General features: G+C 45.0%; 1 protein-coding gene and 1 long non-coding RNA gene across 3 annotated transcripts in view; one reads left to right on the top strand and one right to left on the bottom strand.

The window, feature by feature from the left end:
• GALM (galactose mutarotase) overlaps positions 1–11,935 on the top strand; it is a 115,194-nt gene extending 103,259 nt beyond the window's left edge. For both annotated transcript variants that reach the window (XM_081795211.1, XM_078444784.2), the window contains exons 5-7: positions 8,540–8,681; positions 10,038–10,212; positions 10,807–11,935. In XM_081795211.1, the coding sequence (XP_081651337.1) occupies positions 8,540–8,681; positions 10,038–10,212; positions 10,807–10,884 (395 nt within the window). In that variant the 3' untranslated portion in view covers positions 10,885–11,935. The remainder of the gene's footprint in view (positions 1–8,539; positions 8,682–10,037; positions 10,213–10,806) is intronic.
• Positions 143–7,728, bottom strand: LOC145715357 (uncharacterized). Its single transcript, XR_014137401.1, has 3 exons — positions 7,128–7,728; positions 6,854–6,936; positions 143–2,620 (listed from the first exon to the last, which is right to left on the bottom strand). It is a non-coding gene; the product is annotated as an uncharacterized LOC145715357 (long non-coding RNA).
• Positions 11,936–12,547: the final 612 nt, after the last annotated feature.

The raw sequence follows: 12,547 nt of genomic DNA on the forward strand, positions 1-12,547 counted from the left end.
AAATGCGTGAACTAACAACTTTGTATTTGTTTTTTCCCCACTCAAAAGCAATTGCAAGGATTAGTGTTTTTTTTTTTTAATGTTTATTTATTTATTTTGACAGAGAAAGAGAGAGAGAGCATGAGCAGGGGAGGAGCAGAGAGAGAGACAGAGAGAGGATCCCAAGCAGGCTCTGTGCTGATAGCAGATGTGGGCTCAAAACCACGAACCGTGAGATCATGCCCTGAGCTGAAATCAAGAGTCAGACGTTTAACCAACTGAGCCATCCAGGTGCCCCCACATGGACTAGTGTTCTTAAGGAAGAACCAATTAAAGTCACTTATGACTATGTAATAAAAGCACGGGGGTGGGGGGGGGGGCTTCATTAACCTTCTGTCAAGACTAGTTAAGTGCCAAGAGGTGAAAACATCCTAAGGCAGTATACCAGTCTATTGCTATATAATAAATTACTCTAGGGGCGCCTGGGTGGCTCAGTCGGTTGGGCGTCCGACTTCAGCTCAGGTCACGATCTCGCGGTCCGTGAGTTCGAGCCCCGCGTCGGGCTCTGGGCTGATGGCTCAGAGCCTGGAGCCTGCTTCCGATTCTGTGTCTCCCTCTCTCTCTGCCCCTCCCCCGTTCATGCTCTGTCTCTCTCTGTCTCAAAAATAAATAAACGTTAAATTTAAAAAAAAAATAAAATAAATAAATAAATAAATTACTCTACACTTCATATATATTCTTTCATTGTGTCCGTGGTCAGGAATTTAGACAGGCCATATCTTGTCTCTAGATGTGATGTCTGGGGCTCATTCACTCACATGTCTGACAGCTGATACTGGCTCCTGCCTTGGGGCCTAGCTGGGGCTATCAGCCAGAACACCCCACAGATGGCCTTTCAATGTGACTTGAGCTTCCTTATAACATGGCAGTTGACTTCCAAGGGCAAATATCCTGAGAGAGCAAGGGCCAGGCCAAAACCACTTTGTATTTATTACCTGAGCCCTGAAATCCCATCGTATCACTTGTGCCACATCCTATTCGTTGCAGCAGTTACAAAGGTCCTTCCCAATTTAAGGGAGGGAACAAAGACTCCATCTCTCAGTGATGGAATGTCAGCATCACATTATAAGTAGAGCCTGTGGAATGGGATACATACTGGTGTGGCCATCTTTGAAAAGGGCAACCTGCCACAAGCAGTCATGGGGAAAAGGCCAAAGTCTATATAATAGAATATGTATAAAAACCCCTTATGTGAGATAAGAGATGTGAATCAAGGCAGATGGAGTTCATGAAGGCAGTGTGTTTTTCCTTTGCTGCCAGAAGGCAGGTAATTATAATTCTATCAGGAATGCCAATAGGGAGAGGAAGATTTAACAACCTGTGACGGAAATCTGCAATGTTAGAGAGTCCTGTTTCCAATTATGAGGTCTACATCGTCTTCTTGCAAGGATGGGGCAGCTGTGGTTGCCAGAGTGACACATCTGTTGAGGTCATCTACAGACATCACCTCATTCCTGGCTCACTGTCACTCCAACACACTCTTGTCATAGTCCCTAATTATTTCATTATCCAAGCTGTTGATATTCTGATCTCTCAGCTTCTTGACATCCTCTGTTCCAATGATCTTGTCCACCAACCTTCTCAGTTACTCACTTCCGTGGTCATTGGGTCACACCCTTGACTTTATCACCACCTCTTATTGTAGCCGTCTATAGTCCCTGTCTAAGGTGTCTATTTCAGCCCCAACAATTCTTTGATGCCACACGAACCTGCACCCCCTTGATCCTACCACCCTTTCACTGCCCCTAAGCTGCTCATGAGCTCTTTCCCCACCCACTTAAATCAGAAGTCTGTCATTGGAATCACCTCTTTGCATATGCCCTCCACACCCTCACCGTCTCCCTCTTCTGTCTGTTCTCCTAACAAACCCAACCCTGAGTATTTTTTGTTTGGTTGGTTGGTTTTTTGTGTGTTTTTTTTCCAACCCTGATCATTGCCCCCCACCACACCCTCCATAGCTGCCACCCTACAGGGACTGATCTCACTCTAAATTCATGACAGTAACCCCGGGTGGGTCTGCACTGGTGCCTGCAGTCAGGCTTTCCTTGAAATGGGGAAGCAGAAATGCTACCTACCTCAGGCTGCTCGTCTGCCCCAGAGCTGTAACCTCATATCTTTGGGTCAGAGCCCATCATCTGCCAGGCATGTGGCATTGCTGCTCAGGCCTTAATGCACACTCAGCCAACCTTCAGTAGCTGAAGAAATTCTCTTCAAAAAAACAGCTTCTCTCTGCTTTCTGGTGGCTTCAAAACCAAAGTCTGGTGATGTGACATCCTCTCTGAGGGCACCCTTTCCATTTCCGCTTCAATTTTCTGTACACTCAGCGTTGCTGAGAGCGCTATTTTGATGTCTTCTATTCTTAGCACCAAAGCACAAAGTCACATATGCAGATAGACCAAAATTAGAATAACAGCACATTGATTTTCCAAATTCTTTGAGAACTCACGAACACTTGAGGGCTTGGGGGTGGAAAAGGCTGTCACCAAGTCACTCTGGGGTGAGAGGCCTGGAGACTTTGACACTATGGAGATGTGTCACCTTGGGCAAGTCCCTTCAGCCGTCTGGGTCCCAGTCTTCTCATCTGCAAAGCGAGGGGACTGGATGAGGTAATTCCTAAGGCCCTTTCTAGATCTTTCTGACTTTGTCACAGGATGCTATGACATTCACAGTTGGCCCTGTTTTTTCTGCCTCTACTTCATTCATCCATCCAACTTTCAATCAAGTGAAGGCTCGCTTCATGCTCAAAAGGTACAAAGATAAAAAGGACGCAATTCATACCCTCTTGGAGCTTGATATAATCCTATGGTTATGTCTTAAAACAACAAATGTTTGGGGCACCTGGGTGGCTCAGTCGGTTGAGCGTCCGACTTCAGCTCAGGTCACGATCTCACGGTTCGTGAGTTCGAGCCCCGCGTCAGGCTCTGGGCTGATGGCTCAGAGCCTGGAGCCTGCTTCCGATTCTGTGTCTCCCTCTCTCTCTGCCCCTCCCCCATTCATGCTCTGTCTCTCTCTGTCTCAAAAATAAATAAACATTAAAAAAAAATAAAAAAAAAACAACAAACGTTTTGAAGAAAGTATGTTCAAAATGTGATAAGAACAAAGAAAAGGAGATCAGGGGGGTAAGGGGGAAGAAAAGAAAAGAAAAGAAAAGAAAAGAAAAGAAAAGAAAAGAGAAAAGGAGATTAGTTCTAGCTGTGGAGGCTACAGTCCTTCAGAGGAAGTGACATTGGAGAGTAAGTATTCTTAAACAACTTTGCCAGGATGTGGGGGAAGCAGGGACACAGAGGACATTGAAGCTGTGAGAAAGGTCCCAAAGAAGGCGTGAATCTGGGGGACAAATTCCAAAGTTTTCCATGTGCCTGATCAGTGCCTGATACATGTGTCTGATACATGAGGTCCACAGGTCAGGGCGTGAGGCTGGAAAGAGATTGGAACCTTTTCTCTTTGTTTCTTCTCATTTAGTAAAAATCTCATTTAGAAGTTTCTCAGTTTTAAGTCAGGGCTTCTCTGCCATTCTCGAAGTCTTACCCCCTCTCTAGGCTCTCCTTTGTGTTATAGATGCATCCCTAAATTTGGCCTGTTTATTTATGCCATTGTCCTGAAACCATTCAAGTATTTCATTTGTTGAGTATTTCCATGTCATGTATAGGCAGCAAATAATAGCTTCATTTTACAGAGAGAAAAGCTAACATTGATTTGTAGATTGCTCAGTATCAGGTAAACAGACCTGAAATAGACCCTAGAACCCTCCTTCATGAACATTCCATGACTTTATTTTTACCTCAAAGTCAAGAGAAATAAGTAATCTTGACTGACTTGTGCAATATTACATTGGGACTGTCATAAGGGTCAGATTTTGAGTCAAGTATGGCTTTAAGGAACTAAATATTGTGAATACCATATAAAGTTAGGGAAGAAAGCATAACAGAAATTAATACTCAGAGTATGAGTTGGTAAGACTACAGTCTTCTTGAGCCCATGAAAACAGCTGCTGCTTTTTCCTGGACTAAATTTTTCATAAGGAAACATTTTGCCTTTTTAAAAATCAGTGTGAGGGGCACTTGTATGGCTCAGTTGTTGGGCCTCCGACTTTGGCTCAGGTCATGGTCTCACAGTTCATAGGTTCAAGCCCCATGTTGGGCTCTGTGCTGACAGCTCAGAGCCTAGAGCCTGTTTCAGATTCTGTGTGTCCTCTCTCTGCCCCTCCCCTGCTGGCCCTCTTTCTCTCTCTTTCTCAAAAATAAACATAAAAAAAATTAAAAATTAAAAAAAAAAATCGGTGTGAGAGGCGGTTGGTCACCCAAACTTCACAAGACAGTAGCACACAGGTAGGTCACTACCATCCAGGATTCGGCCTTATGGCCTGAGGGACCCAAAAAAACAACTATTCATTCTCCCAAAACTGATCAGGGTTTAAGCATGCTCTTTTTATTGTGTCTCTAGCACCATCTACTGGGAAACAAAGTGACTTTACTTGGATTCTTAGTTGAAAGATGCAGAAACCCAAGTCAGGTAGCAAAGAGGAGAGAGACAGGAAGAAGCTTAGCAAATTCTAAGAAACAGAGGGTTACGTATATTATATTGAAGTTTCTTCTATAAAGATGTTACCACTAAAACAAAATTACAAACTGTCTCACTTATCAGAGAGACACACATATACACACCATATAGTAAAAAGATTTCAAAAAGTAAACAACTAGAATTCATGAACACAAAAAGCATACCATAAAATGTAATGACAGACTAAGAATACTTAGAACACGTATATGTCATAGTAATGCCATAAAACGCCTCTATTAAACAATAGTCTCTCAGATTGAACCCCAAAGGAAACCCCAAGGGAAGGCTGTGTATTAACCAAGCCGTACAGAAAGGTTGAAAACATGAGATTTCAAAAGCAAACCAAGCAAGTAAAAGCCAAATGAAAGCAGGGGGTCTCAGTCTTAACATCAGTAAAGGCTGATCTCAGGACAGAAAGCAAGACACTTTGTAATGATAAAGGACAGAATTCACAAGGTGCCTGGGTGGCTCCGACTCTTGATTTCGGCTCAGGTCATGACCTCGCATGAACTGCACCTTGAACTCCACATCAGGCTGTGCGCTGACAGCACAGAGCCTGCTTGGGATATTCTCTCTCTCTCTGCCCCTCCCCTGCTCTGACTCTCACTCTCTCTCAAAATAAATAAATAAACTTAAAAAAAAAAAAAGGATGAAATTCACAATAAAAATTCACCATATCTGAGACCGTAAAGAAAACCTCAGGTAATTTCACAAAATACGAGTAATACAGCCAATGCTTGACCTAGAAATGCTTTAACTCTTAATAATTCTTGGATCAAAAGGGAACTCAAACCCTAAAACTAGCAATAACTAGAAAATAAGTAAATAATATATCATAATTAAGTATAATGGAAATATTTACTTAATACATATTAGAATATATAATAAATGGGAATATGGTGTTATCATTATATATAACGGAAACTCCTACATGGGATATCAAGCCTATTGCTCAGAAGAACATTGAAGCACTAAATACTTTGACTAACCCAAAAAATGTGAAAATAAATGAATTAGGCATCTAATGCAAGATATTTGAAAAAGAATAACAAAACAGGGTCACCTGGGTGGCTCAGTTAGTGAGGTGTCCAACTTCAACTCAGATCATGATCTCATGGTTCGTGGGTTCAAACCCTGTGTCAGGCTGTGTGCTGACAGCTCAGAGCCTGGAGCCTGCTTCAGATTCTGTGTCTCCCTTTTTCTGCCCCTCCCCTTCTCTCTCTCTCTCTCTCTCTCTCTCTCTCTCAAAAATAAATAAAATATTAGGAGTGTCTGGGTGGCTCAGTCGGTTGAGCTTCTGACTTTGACTCAGGTCATGATCTCACAATTCGTGGGTTCAAGCCTCGCGTCAGGCTCTGTGCTGACACCTCAGAGCCTGAAGCCTGCTTCGGATTCTGTGTCTCCCTCTCTCCCTTCCCTTCCCCTGCTTGTGCTGTCTCTTTCTCTCTGAAAAATAAATAAACATTAAATTAAAAAAAATAAATAAATAAAACATTAAAAAAAGAGTAACAAAATAAACCCAAGAGAACAAAATGAAAATTAATGCAAATAAAAGCAGAAATTCTAATTTTGAAAAGAGGAGGAAAAATGTAGTACTAATACATAAATCCAAGAGCTCCTTCATTGGAAGGGGGAAAAACCCACAAAAATAGATAAAGCATCAGCCTACCTATTCAATGCACAAAGTTAGAAATGAGCATAAGCAGGGTGCCTGGGTGGCTCAGTCAGTTAAGCATCTGACTTCGGCTCAGGTCATGATCTCATAGCTTGTGAGTTCGAGCCCCGCATCAGGCTCTGTGCCGACAGCTCAGAGCCTGGAGCCTGCTTCGGATTCTGTGTCTCCCTCTCTCTCTGCCCCTCCTCCACTCGTGCTCTGTCTCTGTCTCTCAAAATTAAATAAATGTTAAAAAAATTAAAAAAAAGGAAAGAAAAGAAATGAGCATAAGCAACTAACCACAGAGAGATGAAATTGAAAGAATCATAAGTTACTGTCTTCCTCGACTCTACCAATAAATGGAAGTAATATAGATGGGATGCATAAGTTTCTAGAAAAATATAAATTTGCAATTATGACACCAGAAAACAAATAGTAAGTAGATTATCATAGGAAAAATAGAAATAGGAATTGGCACATAGAATTGTCTAATGAAGTACGTAGGAATAAATTTAGTAACAACCTTGAAGACAAATTGAGTGGAAAGATTAAGGTGGAAACAGGCTATATTGCTGTGTGTGTGCATGGGTGTGTGCTTACATGCTTGGATATCCTTGTATTCTCTCCGGAAGGGTGCAAGAGGAACAAGTAATGGTGGTTGCTTCTGTTGGAGGAAACTGGATCTTCAGGGAACAAAGATAAGAGATTTTTTTCATTGTATAGTATTTTGTACCTTTTAACTTCATTACCTTTAAAATTGGTTACATGTACAAATATTCCCCATTCAAAAGTTCTTTTTCATGTAAGCAGAATCAAGGCAAAGGAAAGAGATGGTTTTCAAGGATGTCTTCAAAAAGAATGCTACTTGGGGTACCTGGGTGGCTCCGTCAGTTGAGTGTCCGATTTCGGCTCAGGCTGTGATCTTGAGGTTCGTGGGTTCGAGCCCCACATCGGGTTCTGTGCTGACAGCTCAGAGCCTGGAGTCTGCTTCGGATTCTGTGTCTCCCTCTTTCTCTGCCCCTGCCCTGCTTGTGCTCTCTCTCAAAAAAATAAACATGAAAAAAATTTAAAAAAGAATGCTACTTAATTTTTCCTAACACTGACTGGTGAGAGGATTCTTTTGTTCAACCAAACTCCCTTGGTTGAACAATGGACACCAGATGCTAGAATGGCATTGGCCAGGCCTCTGTGTTCCCTTTGGGTGTTTTGGACCCCAGGCATCCTCACAGCTGTGTGAACTTACAGACTCCAGTCCTCATGTACCAGGAAGACTATGTTTCCGAACAGCAGCTCTGAATTTAAGAAGAGGATGCCCTTGGGGCAACTGGGTGGTTCAGTCGGTTAAGCAGCCAACTCTTGATTTTGGCTCAGGTCATGATCTCACAGTGAGATCCACAGTGAGATAGAGCCCCTTGTCAGGCTCTGCATTGACAGTGTGGAGCTTGCTTGGGGTTCTCTCTCTCTCTCTCTCTCTCTCTCTCTCTCTCTCTCTCTCCCCCCTCTCTTTGCCCTTCCCCCACACCCTCTGTGTGTCAAAATAAAGAAACATTAAAAAAAAAAAGGATGCCCACTTTCACCCAAAGATAGGAGATTAATGTTTCTTTTAGTATTTGGCAATACACGAAAGCAGAACTAAATGCTTTGAGTGGCTAAAAGTTGGTTCTCTTTTCACTTGTTTAAATCTTTTTAAGGTAAGGTACAAGTTCTTGATTTTTCTTAGCATCCTAGGATTTCAGACCCACTTTGCATGCTACCTCTCTCCCCTGAAACTAGTGTAGAAACCAAGTTCGTAAAACCTCCCCATCTGACCACATGAAAGGAAAAAGTAATTCTACCCCTAAAAAAAGAGTTATGTTAACTAACTGAGCATTTGTATTCACCTTTAAAATACATGATACAGCTCTAGGACAAAAGAAAACCTTTAAAGAAAGGAAATTGGGCTTCCAGCTACGGAAGGAATGAATAAGTCACGGGAATAAAAGGTACAGCCTAAGGAATCGAGCCAGTGGTATTGTAACAGCTCTGTATGGTGACAGATGATAGCTAGACTCACGGGGAGCACAGTATAATGTATTGAGGGGTTCAATCGCTACATTGTACACCTGAAACTAACGCAATATTGTGTGTCAACTGTGCAAGTAAAAAAAAAAAAAAAAAAAAATTAAGTAAATGCAGAAACAACTGGATCATGGTGTGAGGCCCTGAAACCGAGTCCCTGTCCTCTTTCAAGAAAGCCTGGCCAGAGTACTCCAGCCCCCTGCCCTTCTACCTGCCCCTTCCCTCCAGGAGAAGTTGCTCCAGTACAAGGAACTGCCTTTGACCTGAGGAAGCCGGTGGAGCTTGGAAAACACCTGCAGGAGTTCCGTATCCACGGCTTTGACCACAATTTCTGTCTGAAGGGATCTAAAGACAAGCACTTTTGTGCACGGTAGGTGCTTTTCCCTGACTGCCTGTGTAGGGAGGAAGAGATCTCACCTCCTAGGTGAGGAGTTTTTCCTCTGGCCACCTTGATAGCATTTACTACGCTGCAGGGACCATAGCTGCAGGGACCATATAACCACATCCCCGTCTTTTCAAAGCTCCTGTTCCGCGGAGCAGCGCCACCGAACGTCTCTCCCCCCTCCCCCACCACTGCCTTGTCTCTTCCCCCGCCCACCCTGTGCTCCCACCTGGCATCCTGTCTCTCTTTGCTCCCTCTCTCCCCATCAGAGCCTGTTCTTTCAGGCCCACTCTTTTGTTAGAAGCCCTAATTCCTCTGAAGTCAGCTCTGCTTTCCTTGACCTTCCGGAGCCCCATTTGTGATGCATGGAAAGTCAGAGGCTGCACCTCTCCCAGGGCGCCCACCACCAGCAGCCTGGCCTGCGAGGCATTTGTGTGCACTCTCTCCTCCCCGCTAACCTCCCAGCTCCTCCTGCTACCTCTGTGCATCCCCAGCTCTGCCCGAGCACCTCACCCCACGCGTGGCAATAGCAAATGCACGTCTGTAGAATAAATGGATTTTAAATAAGGCAGAGAATATGATTCCTACTCTAATGGAAACTTCAAAAGCCTTCTCTCTCTTAGAGCCCCAGTCCCTGTGTTCTTCCAGATGGAGTCCACTCTTCTCCTCTGGCCCATTTCTCTCTCTAGTCTGGAGGACACTCTCTTGCCTACTCTCCATTATTCAAGTCCTGGCCCTCCTCTTCCCAGAACCTCTTGATTGACTACGTTGTTGGGATGTTTTACCTCGTTTTTTTAAAAAAGGAAACCGTGAATCCAGCAGAAACTGACAGCACCTCTGTTCTCGGGGGGAGATCTGACTAAAAAGCCCAGCCTGCTCTAGCCCCAGGGAAGGGTGACAGTTTAATTTAGACAAGCGTCTCTTCTCTTTTAAAAGACACAGCTGGTGGCTTTGCCAGGCCAAGCAGAGAGCATCAGCTCTTCCTGAGAAAGAATCTCAGCTCCTCCGGAATCTGACAACTGTGTCTCTGCGGCCTGGCCGCCCCCCGCATGCGCGCGCGCACACACACACACACACACGTGTCTGGCCAGGGTGAACCTTCCTCAGAGAAGCCAAGATCACAGTGAGAAGTTGCTACTGGAGGATCCTTACTTAGGACCACCTGCTCATGCCTCACCCATGAGACTGCGAGAATTTCCCATCATGCTCTTCCCATCTTTGTCTCCATGTATCTTGTCCCTGCTGTCACTGGGTCTGATTACTGTCTCGAGGCTGCTTCCCAGCTCCTACCTGTCCCTGCCAGTTTTTCCGCCCTTGTACCTCTATGATTTGCTTTGTCCCCAGGGTCCATCATGCTGGAAGCGGGCGGGTTCTGGAAGTGTACACCACCCAGCCCGGGGTCCAGTTTTACACGGGCAACTTCCTGGATGGCACGCTGAAGGGCAAGAGTGGAGCAGTCTATCCCAAGCACTCCGGCTTCTGCCTGGAGACCCAGAGCTGGCCTGATGCAGTCAATCAGGTAAAGCTACAGGCCAGCCTCTCAGTGGTGTTGTGTCCAAGGTCACACTGTATGACACAGGTCACAACCCTCAAGTCAGGTCTGTCTGACTCAAAAGTCCACATGTGTTCTCTTCTCCAAGTCGTGATAAACACAGGAAACCCAGAGCCAAGTTCCTAACATAGCATTTACTTTTTTTTAATCTCCTCTATTTTTTGCCTTCGAAGCCTTTACTCAGTTTAACGTTGCTCTTCTCAATCTTATCTTCTGCGACCACGCTTTTAAGATGGCCCTGTCTTCTCTTCCTATTTGCTTACTGGTAGCTTCTTTTTCTAGCCACTGCCTAGAAAAGTGCTCTTCAAAGCACCAGCTCAAAAGACTGTCTTGCAGTCTTGCCCCAGAATGTGAATCCACACAGCAAGGTCCTGCTACAGCACCATGTGCTCAGCAATGTAGTTGATTTTCATTCTGGCTCAAATTATCTCACTGCAAACCAGTTACATTGGCAACTGGTTCTCAGAGCTGGCCTAGAGACCAGTCCAGAAGCCATCCTGAATGGTTGAGGGCACGACCCAAGCCGGCAAGGTGTAACCTGTATTGTTTTTCCCTTCACAGCCCCACTTCCCTCCTGTGCTGCTGAGGCCTGGTGAGGAGTATGACCACACCACTTGGTTCAAGTTTTCTGTCGCTTAAGGAAGTGTAAAGACCTCCAGGGCCAGGCTGGGGGCCCTTCAACAGCCTATCTCCTGTCCAGAGAGGAGATTGAGGCTTTACAAGTGATCCTGTGAATCAAAATCATATAAAGGGTAGCTTCACAATAATTAGTCTGGATCTTGATTTCCTTTCCCAGTGACTGGCTACAGGTTCAGTCTATGACCAGCTCTGTCGTCTGTGTGGTTTAGGGGATCCAACCGCCAAGGTTCTCGCCTAAGCCCTGACCCTAACCTGGAAGGGACACCCAGCCCCTTGCTGTGTTGGCCCCATCTCTCCACCCTTCTGCTTTCTTCTCTCCTTTTTGCACCTCTTTTCTTTGATCCTACTCTCATTCCGTTTCTTTGTCCTCCTCCCCTACCTCAGGCCACCGCGTCCCTGCGCAGCAATTCAGAGCTCCGACAGAGCTCTGATAAGGTGGTAGATGATTGAGGGTGAAGGAGCTGGGGCTTAGGGAGGGCAAATGACCCTCATAAAGGCACACAACCAGAAGTTTTAGCCAAGACGTGACATCAGGTATCCACATTCAAGCCCCCTCTTTGCTTCCATTTCAGTCTGCCAGAGCACTCTCAGGATCGCTGGTGGACACAGGGGGTTCTGACCTTTGTTAGGACCAGCCTTTCTTCCCAGATTCACGCTTATGGGAAGCATTAGTCTGAGTCTGAGTTTAGCTGTCTCCAAGGATATGACTCAAAGGGCCAGGTCAAAATATCCAGGAAGAAATCTGTAATTTTGATCTCTGCCTTTGGGGTAGAGAAAGCCCCAGCCCAGGCAAGGCGTGGGAAAGAAAGCAAGCCTCTGGAGACAAGAGCTGTGTTCGTGTGGAAAGAGGGCCTTACCTGAGGACTGACTGTAGAGTGCACCTGGCACAAGACGTTGGTGTTACACAGTTGAGCCTGCAGCTCCCCTGTTTCCTGAACAATTGAATCATCAGTGATGGGTTGGGGTTGGTGGCTGGTTTAGAGTTTTAAAGAAATCTATCTTCTATTATATGCTAGCAACCAGTTGAAATAAAACCAGAACTTGCACCTTCGGAAGACTCCCAGGGCCTTCGCTTATCTTTAAATCTGTCAGACACGGACCTTTGGGAAATTGACCAAGTGTCAGATATGTTCTGGATTCCACTGTGCTCTTCCAGTATGAGCCCCACCACCTTCCTAGAAGAAAGTCACCTAACTGGCCACCTCCTGAGCTTCCCATACTTCCTTAGTAACAATAAACCAAAAGAAGCATTTATTTTTTTAAATGCATTTCAGCACGAATTTTCTGGATACCTACTGTGTATACGGTTTTCTGCTGAGTCTTAAGGAATTCAAGAAGTAATGTCTAAGATGTAGTATATTCCCGGGGCGCCTGGGTGGCTGAGTCGGTCAAGCGGCCGACTTCAGCTCAGGTCATGATCTCGCGGTCCAGGAGTTTGAGCCCTGCGTCGGGCTCTGTGCTGACAGCTCAGAGCCTGGAGCCTGTTTCAGATTCTGTGTCTCCCTCTCTCTCACCCTCCCCCGTTCGTGCTGTCTCAAAAATAAATAAACGTTTAAAAAAAAAAAAAAGATGTAGTGTATTCCCTCAGGGATATCAGTCTCTCTGGAGGAGACGAGACGGATAGCGACAGATGATGTAGAATTGCACCATGACAGCCCAAACC

Source organism: Panthera onca, chromosome A3 (genome assembly GCF_046562875.1).
Source record: "Panthera onca isolate mPanOnc1 chromosome A3, mPanOnc1 haplotype 2, whole genome shotgun sequence".
Taxonomy (NCBI): domain Eukaryota; kingdom Metazoa; phylum Chordata; class Mammalia; order Carnivora; family Felidae; genus Panthera; species Panthera onca.